The following is an 18,716-nucleotide window of genomic DNA, read 5'->3' as shown; positions in this document are numbered from 1 at the left end:
CAGGGGACCTGGAGGATTTACATACCGTCTCCCTTCAGTCAGTCACTGGTTGAGAGCTGCTGGAGCGGGAAGAGGCATGATCCTCCTGGCAGGAAGTCTTGACACACTCATACCCAGGGCAAAGCGGGCACCAGTGGTCTGAGAATGCCCACAGGCAGAGTCACGTGCCGGCCCTGGCAGTTAGACCACCAGGTGTGGACAGGGTGAGGGGGACAGGATATGGACTTCGCACCCGCCGTGTCTGCTACAACCCCCCACCCAGACACATCCACCCAAACACGGCTCCTCAGCCGCTTCCCTGCACAATGATTAGAGATTAGACAGTAACGGTTCTAGTCCAAACTGAGTTTAATCAAGAGTTTCAGATAGGGGAGGGATTCACTAGAAATACTGAGGTCTGGGTCAGGGGCCTGGTTGTGTTCTGACTTAAAGCAGTAGGACCTAGGGGACTATGATCGAGAGTCCTTCCTATGTCTCAGGGTTAAGGACCTGAAGGGGGTGGGTCCTGGGGAGGTCAGGGGTCATCTTAGGAGCTCTACTAGGATGGTACTGGAAGCTCTTTTGGCATACCCCAAGTACCATATAGGGGAGTTACATCTGGACCCCAAAAGATCCTGGTGGGGAAAGGGTTGGGGGTCCAGTGTGTTTCACAGAAACAATCAAGGGGCCTCGATTTCACAGAAATCATCAAGGGGGCTCCTTGTGGGTGGAGGAAGGGTATCACACCACCCCAAATATTGGGGACTGTTTACCCACCAACAGCCATTTTGGGGTTTTAATGTAAGACCCCGATGGCAGGACATTATGCACATACATTATCACGGATTTGCAACATTAGCATACGCTGGCTGTCCCACAGGACGGTGGGGACTGGAAAATCAGTCCAGGTTCTGGGTTTGAGTCCTAAGAGGACAGGCCTGGGGGTGCCACACGGCTCCTCTTCAGTAGCTGCCGGAGCTGTGGACAAGACAAGACGGGGGAGAAGCTTGAGAGGTTGCAAGGAGAACAGGCACACCCTGTTGGGGTGTGAAGTTGGGGGTCAGAGAGAAGTGAGTAGGGTCAGTTGGGTTTGAAGGTCAGAGGTTCTGAGTCAAGATGCGGGGCTGGGGGTGAAGGCTCGTTCACACAATGAATCAAGGCTCCTGAGCAAAGGTGTTGCTGGCTGGGCGTTCCCACCTTGGGATTAGCATTGAGGACTGGGAGTCAAAGGGGAGAAGCAAGGGGCCAGAGTCACATTTGGGGGTCAGAAGTCCCACTCTGAGGTCAGGACTAAAAGTCAGGGGGCTGGAGGTCATGCTTGGGGATCAGAGGTCACACCTTGAGGTCAGGATACAGGGTTGAAAGTAGAGGTCAGGAGGAGTCACCATTATCAGTCACCCTCTACAGTCAGGAATGTTGGGGTCGGGGGTGCACCCTGCAGTCAGGGTGGGCTCAGTGCTCACCCCCTCAGGGCCCAGCCCGGGCCGTAGCAGGTGGACGGGCTGCTCGTTCTCCAGGTTGCGCAACGTTGGATCCGCCCCAGCTGCCAGCAGGCGCCGCACAATGGCCTCCTGGGCCGGCCCAGGGGGCAGGGCGGCCGCCATGTGGAGGGCTGTGTTCCCATGCGCCTGGGGACGGTGAGGGGGGGCCTGCTGAAGACGCAGGCTCAGCTGGCCTGGGCCCTCGACGGCGCACTTCATATTCCGTCACACCCAGGTCCCACATGTCCCTCCTCACATCCCCCAGAAGCCCCCTCCAGGGCCACATTCCACACACCCCTCTAGGCCCTACACGTGCCCCGTCCACGTCCCACACAGCAGCCCCTCCCCAGACACAGCCCGTGGGACTCCCAACATCCCACTGCCCGCTCTCTGCCACGTCTCACCCAATCTGCACATTCCAGCCTAGGCCCCTACCTTCATGTTGACAAAGGCCCGCAGGTCTCCCCGCGGCAGCGCCAGCAGCAGCTGAACCAGGGTCGGGTTGGCAGCCTGCACAGCCAAGTGCAGAACTGTCTTGTTGCTCTTGATCTCCTGTGAGGAGGGGAACGACAGAGGTCAGGCCAGTCCTCACACCCAAGCCTCCACCCATGGAACCCAAGAGCCTTTAGACACTCTGTCTCTCTTTTTCAAGCACCCAGGAGTGCCTTACACAGTTGTACGTGCTGTGCACTCTACAGGAATACCAGATTTAAGGGGGTGCCGTTCAGATCACACACATCACCGAACGGTACATTTATTAAGATAATATTCCAGCCCAAGTATCTTTGAGAAAAAGATTTCTTTTCTATTCCTCCAAAGGAGCTCTCTGGACTAGCAGCTGCCCTGGCCAGCCCACATTCTATTAAACACAGTAAAATGCGCCCACATCCCACATGGACTGTATTTTATCTATAAAGATGGGAACTGAGCAGCATTAATCAGTGGCCTATCTAAGCCTGTACCTACTTCCATACTGAACTGTTCTCTCTCTCTCTTTTTTTTTTTTTTTTTGCGGTACATGGGCCTCTCACTGTTGTGGCCTCTCCCGTTGCGGGGCACAGGCTCCGGACACGCAGGCTCAGCGGCCATGGCTCACAGGCCCAGCCGCTCCGCGGCATGTGGGATCTTCCCGGACCGGGGCACGAACCCGTGTTCCCTGCATCGGCAGGCGGACCCTCAACCACTGCGCCACCAGGGAAGCCCCTCTCTTCATATTTTGAAGCAAGTAAAGACATTTTCCACAATGAAACTTTACTATGTGCCTTTAAAGAATTTGTAATGATAATAAACATTAAAAATTGTGTGTTTAGACATAGAAAATAAACTTATGGTTACCAAAGGGGAAAGGGGATGGGGGAGGATAAATTAGGAGTTTGGGATTAGCAGATACAAACTACTACATGTAAAACAGATAAACAACAAGGTCTTACTGTATAGCACAGGGAACTAGATTCAATATCCTGTAATAATCCATAACGGAAAAGAATATGAAAAAGAATATGTGTATATGTGTACAACTGAATCACTCTGCTGTACACCAGAAACTAACACAACACTGTAAATCAACTATTCTTCAATTTTAAAAAGAATTCTGGGTTTACATAGGGCAAAACAACCTAGCTGGCTCTATCAAAAAAATTATGAAGAGAAAACTCTAAAGGAGGGGAAGCTCTAAATTAAGAGCTTAAAAGGACGTATCACTGCAATGTGTGGGCTTTATTTGAATCCTAGTTTTTTTTTCGTTTTTTTTTTTAATGAAAAAAATAAATGTATGTCACTTTAGAGCCAAATAAAAATTTGGACACAGGATATTTGATATTATGAGACTGTTAATTTTTTTAAAGGTGGAATAAAGGTACTGAGGTTAACAAGAGTTCTTGTCTTCTAAAGACAAATATTTATGGGTAAAACTATAAGCTTGGATTTGCTTAAAAATAATACAGGAGAAGTGGATGGGAAAGGACTGGCTATGAGTTGCTGGTTATTTATGTTGGCTACATGGAGTTCATTATACTATTTTCTGTACTTTATCTATGTTCAAAGTTCTTGAACTAAAATGTAAAAATCCAAAACAATGAGTAAATGTTTAATTCTCTCAGCCAGCCTTTGAAGGAGCCACTGTCAGGAAGGAGGAGACTATATGTATTCACAGCTGGATTCTGGGGTCAGGCCACCTAGGCTCAAATCCCCTCTCTGACACTCACAAGGCAAAGTCCTTGAGCCTCAGTTTCCTTATCAGTGAAAGAGAGAAAGTAATAATAGTATACACATCAAAGTGCGTTTGTGAGGATTCAATTAGCTAATCCATGAAACAGTGTTTGATGAATAGTAAGTGCTTGGTAAATACAAGTTAAGATCAGTAATATTATTCCCAGTTGACAACTGGCGCACAGAGAAGTGAAGTCACGTGTTCAAGGTCACACAGCTGGGAAGAGGCAAGTCAGAATTTGTTTCGAGCCCCTGGATATCCAGGCGCCCCCATCCCGCGTGCCCTCCTGGAGGCCAGCTGCCCACTGCCCAGCTCACCTGGCTGGTATGATCAGCACCCATGTGCAGCAACATCTTGACGCAAGCCAGCCTGTCCTGGGCCTGGGTACTCAGTACTGGGGGATATAGGTCGGGGGGGTGCATAGCAACGTTGAGGGCCAGGATGGCTGTGTGGAGAGGGGTGAGGCCTGCAGAGTAGAGACAGTGAAGACTCTACATCTGGAGCACCGACCCCACCCAGCCCCACCAGCCCCACCCACCCTGCCCACCACCCAACTTACCCTCGAAGTCTCTGGCTTCGATGTCAACTCGAACCCCTGAGTTAATCACAGCCTGGGAGGAGGAGGAGGTAGAGAGCTGGATTAGGGTCTCCCCAGGCCTCCTAGCCCTGAAAGCCAGGATCTAGGCAATCAGTCCATCCCATTCACCCCAGCTGCCAGGTGAACATACCGAGAGAACTCTTGGGAGCCCATATGTAGCGGCCACGTGTAAGACAGAGCGCCCTTGATGGTCAGTGGCGTTGGGTTCCGCTCCCAGGTTCAGTAGATCCTCCACAATCAGGGGCTGGTTGGCAGCAGCAGCCACCAGAAGAGGGGTCTGCAGGAGTCAGGAAAGGTCAGTCTGGGCCCCCAGCCCCCTCCCCTCTGAAAACCGGGAATCCAGGCCTCCAGACCCTCTGCCCTCAGATCCAGGAGTCCAGGCCCTCAGCCCTCACCTTGCCCTTATGCTCACGAATGTCCAGATGTCTGTAGGCTTGGAGCATCTCAGCTGCGGCGTATGCGGCCCAGCGCAACCCTCGAGCCGCAAACAGGTGCAGGAGCCTGAGGATAGGTGGAAGGAAGCAATGAGCACAGCACCCCAGCTGAGCAGGAGAGCCTGCAGACTCCATTCCCCTATACTCACGTGTCTCCCTCCTCATCCTGGGCCAGCAGCTTTTGTGGCCCCAAAGCCAGCATGTGAGCACGGGCAGCATCCAGGGATGGTCCGTTGACCACAGGAGGCAACTGTGGGGGTCCTGAAGGGAGTCCAGAACCTCTCCAGGATCCTGCCTGTGGCAGGGGAGGTTCTGCATAGGGCCGAGTATCCAGGGGGTCCTGAAGGGTACAGGTGATGGGGAGACCCAGTCAGCTGAGAATTCCCTCTTTCTACCACACACACATACACATACAGAGTGCCAGGCAGAGTGGCTGGGCGTCCCACCTGCGCCAAGTGACCTTGGACCTTTGGGCCTCAGTTTTGCCCATCTGAGGAATGGGATCCTAATCCAACCCCAGACATCTCAGAATGCTGCATAAGGGCAACAGGGAATCTTAGGAGCCCTTCAGCACCCACCTCCCATTCTGTATCTCACCTCCATCCCCAGGGGAAATGAACACGGCCGCCCTGGGTCCGAGTGTGAGTAGAAGTCAGGAGTCAGGAAACCTTCAGCAGCAGAAGCAGGGTAAGAGTAGGGCCTGTCCGTGTAGGCAGCATGCGTGTTGGGGTCCCAGTCTGGAAAGCCCATGGGGGGCGCCAGGCTGCCAAGTCCAGAACCCACAGTCTCCTGGTGTGCTGGGAAGTGAGTATGGCCTGCATGTGAGAGGAGGAGCAGAGGCAGGCCTGGTTACCAGAGTTAGGGAAGTCACAAGGTACTGAAAGCTAGTACTTCTGGGGCACCAAGGGGCTGGAAGCTTGGACTTATGGGACCTAAATGCCTGGGACACTGAGGGGTTGAGGGCCTAGATTCCAGGCTGGGAGCCTGGGCCCCTGAAGGACTATGTGCGTAGACTACTGGGCTCCAGAGAATCTGGCTCTACTCTGCGGGTCTCAGCAAGAATGAGGGTCTAACTCCTAAGTTCCTGAAAGTTCTAAGAGTTGGGATGTTTGAGTCCCTGAGGGAAGCTGGGGCTAGGAGCTGAGGGAACCAGGTGAGTTTCCAGACTTACCAGCTTCACCCTCATTCACAGGTGGGGTCAGGGGCTGGGCCAGGGGAGCCAGGAACTGTCCCTGTAGAGGCATAAGCAAAGAGAAACAAGGGTGAATTTACCTGGCAGATTCCTCAGCATCCATTCCCCACCTACAGGGCATCTAAGTCAGGACTACGTCTCTCCTCAGCCCCGAGGGCCCAGCAAGGCAGCAAGTCCTTGCCCAACAGGACATGGCCTCACGGGAGTTGTAGTTTACAGCGCTTCATGGGCCTCACCTGTAGCCCACCAGCGTCAGGCTGCTGCTGGCGGCGCCTTTGTTCTTCTAGGAGCTTCTTCACCGTCTGTGATGGGCAGTGGCTGCGCTCATTCCGGCTCACTGCGGGGTGAGGAGGGAGGGAAGTTATCAGGGGTCCTTACGTCACCCAAGTGCGCCGGGGAGTGGATCTGAGCGCCCTCTTCGCCCTCCCGCGCGGAAAAACTGGCACACTGATGCCGCCTGAGAACTCCAAAGCCAATCTAAGATTTCGGGTGCGGCGCCGCCTCCGCGGTTTCCTTCCTTTTGCTCCGCACTTTCCCCTCTGACCCAACTTTCCACCAGCGTCGTGGAAACTGAGGAAGGAGGTGGAGGGCGCCCTCTGCAGCCCCCCTCCCTCTGCCTAACACTTCCGTGAAAAATCCCACCCCACCCCACCCCCAGATCTCCCAGTTCTGAGGGATTCGGGGCGTCGCCGGGCATCACTCCCCAGAGACGCACATCCAGGTTCCCAATATCTCTCTGCCCTAGAAGCTGCCCTGATACTTTTTCCTCGGGATACGAGGCATCTGAGTCCCCAGCCCCTCTCCCTGAGGAGCCACGAAGTCACTAGCCCCCTAGCTCATTAGGAATCCAAAGGTTCAGACCTCGCCCCCCTCTTCAGACCCAGAAGTCCAAGCCCCACCTCACGAGAGTCTGGGAGACTCGCATACCCTTCCTCAGGACCCAGGAGTCCGGGCCCTCAGCCTACTCCCCTCTAGGACCTGGTAATCCCAGTTTCCAGACTCCTTGTTCGCACGACGCAAGAAGGCCGGGCCCTCAGCCCTCACCCTTCCGAGCCCCGCTCGAGCACAGGAAGGGTTAAGCGCCGGAGGGCGGACTCGGAAACCGCCCAGACGCGACGCACTGACGTCACGTCGCTCACGCAAGGGAATCTTCCATCTCCTTCTTCCTCTCCGCCCGGCGACCCAGGTGTCCCGCTCCGAGACGCGATGCGTGGCCAAGCGTGGCGCTCGTGGAATCCCCGCACAAGGGAAATTCCTGCTCAGCCCGGGGACCCGGGCCGGGTGGCGACTCGGGAAATCCCAGGGTGGGGCAGGGTCACGGTCAGAGTGCATTCCTGCGGCCAAGCTCCGGACCTTGCCCACCCAAACCTTGGCTGATTTCAAACAACGCCCCCAAGGACTCGATCCAGCCTCTTTTTCTACAGCATGGAGTCCGGGTCCCCAGCCCCCTCCTCCCAGGACCCAGGCAGGAGTCGGGGCTCCCAGCGCTTTCACCCCCGGGACCTAGGATTCAGGATCAACAGTCCTTTACCCCACCCCACGCCCCCACCACCCCGGGACTCAAGAGTCCAGAATCCCAGCCGCTCCGGGATCACGACCCAGGAGTCTGGACCCTCCGCCCCCTCCAAACACCGGGTACCCTCACTCTCAGCTTGATGCTTCACCCCTCACTCTTTTTTTTTTTTTTTTTTTTTGTGGTACGCGGGCCTCTCACTGTTCTGGCCTCTCCCGTTGCGGAGCACAGGCTCCGGACGCGCAGGCTCAGCGGCCATGGCTCACGGGCCCAGCCGCTCCGCGGCATGTGGGATCTTCCCGTACCGGGAAGAATCCGTGTCCCCTGCATCGGCAGGCGGACTCTCAACCACTGCGCCACCAGGGAAGCCCACACCCCTCACTCTTGATGCTCCAGCTCCGTCCCTCAGAGCCTCAAGAGTCCGTCCCCCAGCCCCTCTCTTAGGGGCCGAGCGTGCCTCACCTCCCCGCCCCTCCATTACCTCGGGGATTCCGTTGTGCGGATTGTGGGGCCCCAGGGCCCCGGCCTCGGCGCTGCGCCAGCCTCGCTGTTTCCCCGCGGAGCCGCCGCCGGGTCCCCGATCTTGGGTCGGGTCCCCCCGCGACTTTTTAAACTGAGGTTCTGGCACCGCCCAGTCGTGGGGCGGCCCCGCCCACAAGCCCGGGAGTCCCCGCGTTGCGCTGGAGCAAACTTGGTGTCTAAATGGGCGGGGCTGACTTTAAGAGCCCGATTCCTAAGTCTCCCCGGAAACAGTGATTGGGAACCCCGTGTTTGGTCTGAGGGAGAAGGGGCCTGAGGTAGCGGACTCCTGAAAGAGGAGGGAACTGGGGACCTGGACTTTTGTCCAGTGGGGTGTTGGAGGCCTTGACTCCCAGGCCCTGGGCTGGCCGAGGGGCGGGGGGACGCTGCCAGTATTATTGGGTCCTGAGAGAGAAGGGGGCTGGGGTTCTGAACTCCCTGGTCTCGAGGGAAGAAAGGTCTGTAGGTAAGAGTGATATAGGTGAACTCAAATTTACCCCCTTCCACACATCACCTTTCTCAGAGGCCAGTTCTCATTATTCATTCATCATTAAAAATAATTACTGCAAGGGAGGTACTTTGCTGGGTGCTGTGGTATAGCTGTGAACTAAGCAGGCAGGAATTCCCAACCCTCAAGCCAACTGACATTCCAGTGGGAGGCTCATTCTCAGTTCCCATCTTGGTGACCATGTAAATCATATTTCTCCCCTGCCCTCAAGACTCTATGCTCTCCTGGTTCTCCTCCCTCCCTTGCTGCTCCTTCCGTTTTACTGGCTGTTTCCTCCTCTTCACCCATTCTTGGTGTTGGGAGGAGGTGGTGTTGCTCCTCTGTCTGTACTCACTTCCTTGATGATCTCATCCAGTCTCATGGCTTTAAATACCATCCATAAGCCAGCAATCCCCAAATTTACATCTCCAGACCAGACTTACCGCCTGAACTCAAAGAGGCAGCTGTGGTCATTCAGCTTCTCCACAGGGTGATCTATCAGGCATTTCCAACCCAGTTTGCCCAAACCTTGGCACTCTCCCCCCTAAGCCTGCTTCCCCTCTTTCTCCATCCTGTCAAAGGATGCTCTGTCTTCTCAGTTGCCTAGGCCAGAAGCTTTGGTCATCCTGGACCCCTCTCTCTCATGCACACTCATATCCACTCCATCAGCAAGTTTTGTTGGCTCTACCTTCAAAATCTTTCCAGGATCTCCCCAGTGCCCACACCCTGGTCCACCTGTCACGTCCCACCTGGACGATCACAGCAGCCTCCCTGATCTCTCTGACCCTCCCCCTAGTTTGTCCCTAAAGGCTGTCAGAGAGATCCATCACCTCTCCCCCTCCCACACACACACAGGAAGCAGGTGGCCTTGCCACCAGCAGAGTGACATCCGCTATTGCTGCCTCTCTACTCCCCATTGTTCCTCAGGACTTCTCTGGACCAAAGCCCTTTGACAGACCTCTTCCAGCCCCCGGCCCATCATGGTTCCTGCAGGCAACATCCCGTTCCTGCTTTTGCTCCCAGGTGAAGCCAGTGGTTATGGGGGGTGTTAGGCAGAGCTTTGTGAAAGGAGTGGCTTGGGGTGGCATCTGAAGGGAGGGGTGCTGAGGATGGGTCCTTCTCCCAGTGCCCTTGCCCTTCCAGAGAGAGACTTCTGGGCCTGGTTCTTTGGGGAGGGAAGCTGAGTTTGGATGGCTGCTGTTCGTCCCCTTCTCACCGCTGGGTGAGATTTCCCGTGAGGTGAGATTTCTGACTTCCTGTCTCCCTCCGTGTCTCTGGGTGCTTCCCTCCCATTTGGCCCCTCTTTCTTATTTGACCTCTCCCGAGTGGAGGGTACTTCTCAGGACATCACCTTTCCCTGCACCCTGTTTTGAGAACCACCCCTCCCCACTGATCTACCTCCCCTCTCCTTCCTCAGTGGCTGCAGCTCAGACGACCCCAGGTGAGAAATCAACACCCTGTCCCCTTTGCAGCACGCTTCAGGTCCTGCTTCCATCCCTAAAGTGTGGCCTGTGGGTCCTGGATCTCACCTCACATCCCCGAATCAGAGCCCCCAGAGGATCTGCAGCCCTCTCTAGGTCCCCATCTCACCGTCCTCATCACCAAACTGAAGGCCCAGGGCCTCGGCCGTCCGCCAGCCTGTCTTCAGGAGTACTTACTATGCCCAGAGCACAGTCCTGGGAGCCCTGGGACACCCCCCAGCCTCTCTCTGGATCTCCCTCTCCCCTTTCATTCCCCAGGGAATCTGGGACACCCACCTCCAAAGGGACTTCCTCTGACCCATATGCCCAAAGCCCAGGCCCAAGTGTCTGGAACTCCCCTCAGCTGCCTTCTATCTTGGCTCCCACCCCTTCAGGTTCCTGTTCTGGATGTGGGCCCCTCTCCCTGCCACTCCTGGCGGGCCTCGTGGCTGCAGATGCGGTCGTGTCACTGCTAATCGTGGTGGTGTTGTTTGTGTGTGTGCGCCCACGCAGCAGGCCCACCCAAGGTGAGGGCAGGGACAGAGCTGGGCCTGAAGAGGCATGGTGTCCCTAGGGAGGGGGTCCCCAGGGCGGGTGCCCCCGGGCAAGCCCTTGAGGTTCTGGGGAAACCCTGGGGGCGGTGCTTAGGGGAACTCCTGAGGAAACCCCTGAGGCAGGGGGTCCCCAAGGAAGTGGAGATGTGGGTGGAAGGTGGGTGGTCAGGCCTCGTGCTTTCTCTCCCCCACCCCCAGAAGATGGCAAAATCTGCATCAACATGCCTGGCAGGGGCTGACTCCCCAGTAACTGCGACATAGGACTTCTGACCCTGTCATCCTGGATTGTGTGTGGCGGCACAGGAAATCCAGCCCTCTTCTGGGCTGGAATAAAGCAATTGAAATACTCCTTGTTCTAATTCTTTCTCAGACAACCCAGGTTCCCCAAAGGTTCCCTCTCATTTAGCTGTTTCTGGGTCCTTGATCCACCTAGAACCCCACATATCCCCATCCCGTCAGCCCAGGGATCTGGAATAACTCAACATTGTTTGTGTGCTCCATGTTTATTTGGGGGCAGTAGTGGGGAGAGGTCTGATGTCTCATTGTGGACACTCTGTGGATCCGTATCTTGGTGGGAGTAGGACTAGAGTGCTGGGCAGGCATCAGGAATGACTGGATCCAGGCATCAGGTTGCTGACTGCCCTGGTCTGGGCTCATTTTTAATATGGCCTCTGTGTGTTGAGGCTGCTGTAGACATCTGTCCTCTGGCCTTGGAGCTCCTAAAGGGATGGACAGGGTGTGGACCATCAGTGAAGGGGGTCCACCAAATGAACTGAAAATAAAATCTAGCCTTCTCCCAGTGGCCTGCAAGGCCCCTGGCAGCTTCTTCAACCTTGTAGCCATGAAAGAGATCTGGACTTTATTCAAGTGCCTGCAATGTTCCCCCTTCTCCTCTGCCTCATTGTTATGCCCCAGCCGAGGGGCCTTTGTGTGTGCTGTTCACTCTGCCTGAAACATTGGTCCCCTAGATATTCCCATGGGTAGTTCCTTCTCACCCTTCAAGTCTCAGCTCACGTCACTTTTTCATAGAAGCATTTCTTGATTTCCCCATCTATAGTTTCTTCCTCACACACTCGAGTCACTGTCACATCAATCTACTTTATTTCCTTCACCTTGCCTCCCCAAATGATCTTATTTGTTAATCTGCTTCAAGTCTGTCTCCCCAGGGCTTCCCTGGTGGCGCAGTGGTTAGGAATCCGCCTGCCAATGCAGGGGACATGGGTTCGAGCCCTGGTCCAGGAAGATACCACATGCCACGGAGCAACTAAGCCCATGAGCCACAACTACTGAGTCTGTGCTCTAGAGCCCGCAAGCCACAACTACTGAGCCCACGTGCCACAACTACTGAAGCCTGCACGCCTAGAGCCCGTGCTCTGCAACAAGAGAAGCCACCGCAATGAGAAGTCCACGCACCGCAAAAAAGAGTAGCCCCCGCTCATCGCAGCTAGAGAAAGCCTGCGCGCAGCAACAAAGACCCAACGCAGCCAAAGATAAAAATTAATTAATTAATTTAAAAAAAAAGTCTGTCTCCCCAACTAGGATGTAAGCTCTGCTGCTGTGTTTCCAGCATCTAGCATATATCGGCCCTCAACAAATTCCACCAAAGGAAAGAATAAACTGGGACTTTGCCCTAAAATTTCACTGTCCCCCACCTCCCCCAGTAACTGGAAAGCCCCTTCAGTCCTCTGGACCTCACAGAGCCGAACTTGAGATTCTTATACTTTACAAAGAGACTTTTTATCCACAAGTGAGGCAAAGCAAAGTTGGCTGCAGACAAGTAAAACAGATTTCACAGAGCAGGGTTCACGATGGGGATGGGGTGGGGTTCTATGCCCCCAAGGTGCAGGCCTCAGATAGAATCCCTGAAATCATATACAAATGCCCAGTCTGGAGTTCATCTTTCTGGAGAGGGTCTGTTTGGCTTCCATTAGATTCTCAGAGGAGGTCATGACCCCCTAAAGGGTTAAGAATGGCATGGACAGGAGGTGGGAGATGGAAAGATGACGTTTGCATTATGGTTCTTAAGAAGGGTTTCAAGGATACTTGCACCGCCTCTAGATTATATGCACAATTTTGCATCTTTTGTGTGGATTTTTCTGAAGAGTCTCTGGCTTTCGTCAGTTTCTCAAAGGCTGCAGGGTCCCTCCCCCACAAATTCAGAGCTCCTCTCTTTAGAGTTACCAAACTAGGGTTGAATTATATCCTCTGCCCTTATGAGGACTTCTCTGAGAAATCAGCCTGTCCTGGGCTGGGCTTTTGGAGAACGATTGAGAGCCTGCCTTCTGGCTGAGACAAACTACCCCTGTATTTCCCCTGCATGCATTTTAAGCTGAGCATAAGGTGGTGATGGATCATTGAAAGCAGTTTTGGATGTTTTGCCTTCAAGCGTTTGAGGAGCTGCTGAGAAAGTGGGCTTTAGGGCCTAGGTTCTGCAGGGGCTGGGGGAGGGGTATTTGGGACAAGACACCCTCAGGGCAGGAGTGAGGTGTGAGAAAGAAAAGCTGGTTTCCTCACCTGATAAGGCGACTCTGTCTCAGTGATGTGCTGTTTCCGGGTCACTGCTTGGGGGTGGGGAACAGCAGAGTTCAGAGACAGACGGGGTGAGAATCGGGACCATTTGGTTGCAAAAGCCGCCCTCCATCACCTCCTTTTGGGTGGACGTGACTTGGGAGCTCACCCCTCCCCGCCAGGGAAGTCCTCAGAGGGTCCCAGGCCATCCCTGGCCAGCTCCACTCACCCTCCGTGGGCCCTCGCCCCCGAGGGACCAGCCGACCCAGGGAGTACACGGCCAGGGCGATGAGGAGGGTGAGCACCAGGTCCCCCAGCACGATCCCTGCCAGCATGCCGGGGCTCACCGAGGAGCAGCTGCAGTCTGGGAACGTAAGTGGCACAGGAGTCAGAGACCAGTGGGAGCTGGGAATTGGGAGGTGGTGTCAGTCATCAGGGGGTGGTGTGGAGAGACTGGGGAAGGGACAGAGGTGGGGTGGTCTTTGGGAGGTAGGGAGGGGGATCGCAAGGTCTAGGCCTACCTGCGTGGGCCTGAACGAGGCTGAGACCTGAGGAGAGAAAAAGAAGGTAAACTGAGACACGTGACTATGACTGGGGGTTGGGCAGAGAAGCTGCGTAGGGTGGGTCCTAACAGGCAGCAGGCGCGGGTGGAGAGCCACGTCTGGTGGGACCTGCGGGCCGGCATCACGGCCACCGGACTGTGTTACTTCTACATCGACGTGTCCTGTTGCAACACCCTCAGAATCCCCTCCCTCTGCTTCTCCCAGAGGCCAGATCTTGTGGGGCACAGGGTCTGGGAGAGACCCATAGGGTTTTGGGCCCCAGGGATCTGCTCCGGTATCATCCCCCACCCTTTGGTTCTCTCTTTCCGCCCTGTTCCCTTTCCTGCCCAGAACTGAGCCCAGGAGCTGCCGAAGCCCCCAACTCACCACCCACAGTCAGGAGAGACAGGAGCCTGTTGGAAGGTCCAAGGCCCCCCATGATGCAGGCGACGCTGCTGGACACCACAGTCCAAGGCGGGTGGGATGTGACGTAGTGTCCAACCAAGGAAAGGAGGAAGTCTGAGGTGGGTGGTGGCAGGAGGGAGGAGGGGACGATGGGGGAGGAGGAACGGAGACGGATACCACCAGAGAGTCAGGCCCAGACACCCCAGAGGGCCATGCTGCAGTCCCCAGTGGCTGGAACGAAGGGCAAAAGATACATGTGTCAACTCGACCTCCATCCCTAGGCAGGGGTCAGACATCATTATAACAGGAGGGTCTGTGGCTGACTGTGCTTGAAGCTATCTCTGCCTCTTCCTGGCTGGACAATCTTGAACAAGTCACTCAACCTCTCTGGGCCTCAGTTTCCTCATCTGTAAAATGAGGAGTAAAATAGTACCTACTTTATACTATTGTTGTGGGGAATCAAATGAATTAATATTTCTAGAACAGGGTCTGACCCTTGTCAGCTTTTTATAAGAACCAGTTATAATTACTTGACAATCAGAACCATGTGATGGTCATAGGATATTAAAAGAGAGCCATCAGGATACGGGTACTAACGACGTGCAGGCACCCCGTCCCAAGTGTTCATGCATTTAACCCCCAAGAACACTCTTCTGAGGGAGATGCTCTGATCCCCATTTTACAGAAAGATAAAGACACTTGCCCAAGGTGACACAGAACATAAAGGCAGAAATGGAACCCAGGACCCAAAGACAAATATTTGACCCTTAGAAAGAAAAAAGAACCAAGATGGAGGATAGGGAAGGAGAAAGTAGCGGGAAGGCAGAGAAAGAGGGAGAGGAATAGGCAGTGACACAGATGCACACAGCACAGATGCAGGACTGGGGCTTTGGGGTGAGGCAGGTGGGGGAAACGTGGTAACACTGGGCCAGGTTAGGCTGCTCCCACCAAATGAGGAAGTCGCTGGAAGCGAGCACTGACGGAGGCCACCCAGGAGATGACAAGGACTTCTAGCCCCAGCAGATGAGCTGGGGCTGGGGAAGGAGGAACCTGAGGTTAGGGCCAGCAGCAGGAAGCCCCCCTCCCCTGTCCAGGCGGAACACCCACAGCTCCCCAGGGGGCCGGGCTCAGGAGAAAAAAGGGGAAACTGGATGCTGGTCATGGGACAGACGCTGAGTGGCCTGTTGCGGGGGCGTATTATTCGAGTCTGGAAGAGGGCCAGGGCCGAGTCCCAGGCAGCACTGGCTGCTAACATCGCCGCTGCCCAGGCCTGGCCGAGTTCCGCCGCAGAAGAATCAACACCCCACCATCACCACCACCACCACCAGGTCTGGAGGGAGTAGGTCCTGCAGGCCCTACTGGCGCACCAGGCATCTCAAGGTGGCTGAAGCCCAGCAAGCCGGGGGGGGGGCAGTCAGAGACCAGAGGAAGCTCTGAGCCGGGAGGGCTTTGATATGACTCGGGTGTTCCCAGGGCTCCCTCTGGCTGGGGGTGGGGAGCAGACTGTGGGGGGCAGGGGCAGGAGCTGGGGGCCAGGCTGCTGCAATGATCCAGTTTCTCGTGAGGATTTTGTGAGGTCTGTTAGAATCAGGCTTCCTGGCACCCTGTATATGCTCGATGAATGTTAATCTTTATCAACATCATTGCTGTTACTGTTATTAGTACTTCAAGTCTTAGTTCTGGGCTCGCCTTGAGAAAAATCCTCCCTCGACCTCTCAGCCTCGGCCTCCTGATCTGATTCTTCCAACTCCAGCCAGGCCCAGGCTGTCCCCAGTCTACCAGCCCCACACCCAGGCAGCGCCTAGTCAGAACAGATGTGGCCACAGGGCTCGATCAGAGTCCTGGGGCTCCCCTTTGCTTGATGAGATGTGGGGAAGTCTGAGGTGTCCCAAGGGAGCCAACTGGGGTGGTGGTAGATATTTGTGGGACGTGGGATAGAGGCTCTTTACCAACCCAAAGTGAAGTATTTCAATATTTTAGCGACAGGTACAACTTTACTGGTGCAGACCCCGATACGCCAGCCTGGGCTGGTCTCCACTCCCTGGTCTCCATTCCACCGGGAAAAGGAACAGGCTGAGATGGAGGGCAGCAACCTCCTTCCAGAGCCAGACTCCAGGAAGCAGGGTTGCCCCCCTGGCCACCAGATCTGTAAGTGTCTCAGTCTCTCCTGGCAGCAGCGCAAGAGTTGGGGAAGGTCAAAACTGACTTTCCCAGAAGGCAGGCTGTGTGCTGAGTCTGTGACAAGCTTGCCTCTGTGGGAGCTACAGTCCCTCCCCACTCTCCCTGCTTCCACTTTTGCCCCCTACAGTCCATCTTCCCCACACCAGCCAGAGGAAGCTTTCTGAAAAGTGAGGCAAATAACCCACTTTTTTAAATGGCCGAAAGATTGGAACAGACACGTCACAAAACAAGAGATGTGACTGGCCGAATAACATGTGAAAAAACACTCAACATCATGTCATTAGGGAGATACAAACTAAAACCACAATGAAATACACACCTACTAAAATGACAAAAAAAAATTTTTTTAAGTATTTATTTGACTTCACCCGGTCTCAGCTGTGGCATGCAGGATCTAGGTCCCTGATCAGGGATCAAACCTGGGCCCCCTGCCTTGGGAGTGTGGAGTCCCAAACACTGGACCACCAGGGAAGTCCCTAGAATGACAATAATTAAAAACACGGACCCTACCAAGTGTCAGCAGAGACGTGGAGCAATTGGAAATGTAAAATAGAACCTTGGAAAAGAGTTTGATAGTTTCTTATAAATAGTCACCTATGCATAGATCCAGCAATTCTGCAAAAGAAGGCATTTACCCGAGAGAAATAAAAACATATGTTCATATTAAGACCTGCCCATCTCTGTGTCCTCCCCTCGGGCCTCTTTTCACCTCACTTCCCCTACTTGAGTTACACTGGTCTTCTTGCTGTTTCTTGAATAAGTCAAGCTCATTCTCACCTCAGGGCCTTTGTACCTGCTGTTCCCCCTGTCTGTGATGCTTTTCCTGAAGTCTTTGAATAATTGACCCTTTCTCATCCTCCAGGTGTCAACCCAAATGCTACACACTCACAGAGGCCTCTCCTGGTCACCACTGCTCAAGTCACCTCCTACCAATTTCATTTTCTTCCTGTATTTGTCATGCCTGAAATTCTCTGACTTACGTATTCCTATTTCTACGGTCCGCCACTTCCTCTAGAATGGAAACTCCATAAGAAGAGGAATCTTTCTGTCTTGTTCACCGTTGTGTCGCCAGCACACATAGCAGATGCTCAATAAATATTCTTTGGCTCTTGGCCCTAATGACCACCAGTGGTAACAGGTTGTATTAAACATGGCTCCTCGGGCTTCCCTGGTGGCACAGTGGTTGAGAGTCCGCCTGCCGATGCAGGGGACACGGGTTCGTGCCCCGGTCCGGGAGGATCCCACATACCGCGGAGCGGCTGGGCCCGTGAGCCATGGCCACTGGGCCTGCGTGTCCGGAGCCTGTGCTCCGCAACGGGAGAGGCCACAACAGTGAGAGGCCCGCGTACCGCAAAAAAAAAAGACTGGGACTTCCCTGGTAGCCCAGTGGGTAGGACTCCGTGCCATGCTCCCAGTGCAGGGTCCCGGGTTCGATCCCTGGTCAGCGAACTAGATCCCACATGTATGCTGCAACTAAGAAGTCCACATGCTGCAACTAAGACCCAGCACAGCCAAAATAAATAAATAAATATTAAAAAAACCAAAAAAGATCAAAAACCCAACTACCACTTCTGAGGTGTCAGGAGCAAAAGCAGGATACTGCACGTGGTGTCTGCACACAGCACCACCAAGTGGGTTGGCCAACCGCCTAAGCCAACCCTCCGGCCCGGACCCATGAACCGACCCCTACCCTCACCCAATTTAAGTTACCAGCTCACTCCCCTTCAGGAAGCAAGCAAGGGGAACTGTTACTTGTTTTTGCTCCTTCGTGCTGCAGCACGAGTCCCAGTAGAGCCTTGCCTGAATTTCTCATCTGGCCTCTTATCAATTACTATTGATTAAGGAGTCCAAGAACGCTGGTTGGTTAGACAGATAGATAGATAGATAGGGATATATAATATAGATATAGATATATATTCTGGGAAAGGGCAAAGATTGGCTCAACACAAATAATCTGCCCACCTCAAAACTGGGGTGAGGGGTGAAATCTGTAAGAAAATGGCAGGATGCATGAGGACACTGAAATGGAGCAGGAGGGAGGAACAGTCCCTAGAAGCAGCATGGGGGGATGCTGTTGGTGTCTCACCCATATTCCCTCAGCATTTACCATTTCCAAGCACACAACCTGGCTTCTGAGTGCCTGCACTGTGGCTATCTTCTTGAGGGCTCTTTCTGGCTGTTGCAACCCACTCCGCCCAAGCTGGAAAGGGCCAGGGAGTTAATGCTCCTGGGAGCAGCTCTCTACCAATAACTGACGGGAGTTGGTAGATAAATACCCCAGCTCCCTCAAGACTTGGATGAACAACTCTAGACTGTTCTACAGTCTTCCAGGATTCCCCAGCAAGAGTAAGCTCCAACTGCTCTAGATAACACACCCTTCATTGGCTCATCCTTCCCTGTCTCCCTTCCCCACTCCCTGTTGGTGTTCTCTGAACTTCCAGTAAATGGCTTGCACTTGAATCCTCTTTCAGCGTCTGCTTCTGGGGGAACCTACACTAAGACAAAGGGAGTTTAATTTCCAGAAGGAAAGAGGGGCACCGGGTCATCAGTACAATGGGTGCCCATGACATCTCTTATCCCTACCCCTTTCTCAAAAGACTTGCTGCTTCCACAATTTGAAAGTAGGAATTATCCATGCCCACCCCCTGGCACCA

The 18,716-nt window shown here is 54.3% G+C and overlaps 2 protein-coding genes and 1 long non-coding RNA gene across 7 annotated transcripts in view; 1 reads left to right on the top strand and 2 right to left on the bottom strand.

Moving 5' to 3' along the window:
* Positions 1 to 330: 330 nt before the first annotated feature.
* On the bottom strand, positions 331 to 8,005 carry NFKBID (NFKB inhibitor delta). Of its 3 annotated transcripts, none has more exons than XM_067720292.1 (12): positions 7,888 to 8,005; positions 6,130 to 6,230; positions 5,873 to 5,933; positions 5,299 to 5,516; positions 4,851 to 5,041; positions 4,663 to 4,768; positions 4,398 to 4,544; positions 4,229 to 4,280; positions 3,987 to 4,135; positions 1,896 to 2,012; positions 1,443 to 1,607; positions 331 to 957 (listed from the first exon to the last, which is right to left on the bottom strand). In XM_067720292.1, the coding sequence occupies exons 4-12, from the start codon at positions 5,449 to 5,451 to the stop codon at positions 904 to 906; spliced, it is 1,134 nt and encodes a 377-aa protein (XP_067576393.1). In that variant the 5' UTR covers positions 5,452 to 5,516; positions 5,873 to 5,933; positions 6,130 to 6,230; positions 7,888 to 8,005; the 3' UTR covers positions 331 to 903. The 3 variants fall into 3 exon arrangements, with proteins under 3 accessions (XP_067576393.1, XP_067576392.1, XP_067576394.1); XM_067720291.1 differs by lacking the exon at positions 7,888 to 8,005 and adding an exon at positions 6,793 to 7,049; XM_067720293.1 differs by lacking the exon at positions 7,888 to 8,005 and adding an exon at positions 6,821 to 6,852.
* Positions 8,006 to 10,898: 2,893 nt separating this feature from the next.
* The window catches only part of TYROBP (transmembrane immune signaling adaptor TYROBP), a 28,140-nt gene continuing 20,322 nt past the window's right edge, over positions 10,899 to 18,716 (bottom strand). For 2 of the 3 annotated variants that reach the window (XM_067720370.1, XM_067720371.1), the window contains 5 exons: positions 13,864 to 14,112; positions 13,456 to 13,482; positions 13,164 to 13,298; positions 12,941 to 12,987; positions 10,899 to 11,145 (listed from right to left, as the gene is read on the bottom strand). In XM_067720370.1, the coding sequence (XP_067576471.1) occupies positions 11,086 to 11,145; positions 12,941 to 12,987; positions 13,164 to 13,298; positions 13,456 to 13,482; positions 13,864 to 13,915 (321 nt within the window). In that variant the 5' untranslated portion in view covers positions 13,916 to 14,112 and the 3' untranslated portion in view covers positions 10,899 to 11,085. The remainder of the gene's footprint in view (positions 11,146 to 12,940; positions 12,988 to 13,163; positions 13,299 to 13,455; positions 13,483 to 13,863; positions 14,113 to 18,716) is intronic. The other variant, XM_067720372.1, reaches the window with a different exon arrangement.
* Positions 15,028 to 17,181, top strand: LOC137215310 (uncharacterized). Its single transcript, XR_010939246.1, has 3 exons — positions 15,028 to 15,261; positions 15,862 to 16,029; positions 16,925 to 17,181. It is a non-coding gene; the product is annotated as an uncharacterized lncRNA (long non-coding RNA).

Source organism: Pseudorca crassidens, chromosome 20 (assembly GCF_039906515.1).
Source record: "Pseudorca crassidens isolate mPseCra1 chromosome 20, mPseCra1.hap1, whole genome shotgun sequence".
NCBI lineage: Eukaryota > Metazoa > Chordata > Mammalia > Artiodactyla > Delphinidae > Pseudorca > Pseudorca crassidens.
Note: the sequence above shows the minus strand (reverse complement) of the source record. Positions and strands in the feature narration are given on the sequence as shown.

Excerpts from the sequence above, each read along its gene's own strand:
- NFKBID (XM_067720292.1), bottom strand. The coding sequence starts at position 5,451 with ATGGGCTTTCCAGACTGGGACCCCAACACGCATGCTGCCTACACGGAC. Across the intron at positions 4,769-4,850 it reads CAGGATGAGGAGGGAGACAC|GCTCCTGCACCTGTTTGCGG; the intron begins GTGAGTATAGGG and ends ACCTATCCTCAG. Across the intron at positions 4,281-4,397 it reads GGCTCCCAAGAGTTCTCTCG|GCTGTGATTAACTCAGGGGT; the intron begins GTATGTTCACCT and ends TCCTCCTCCCAG.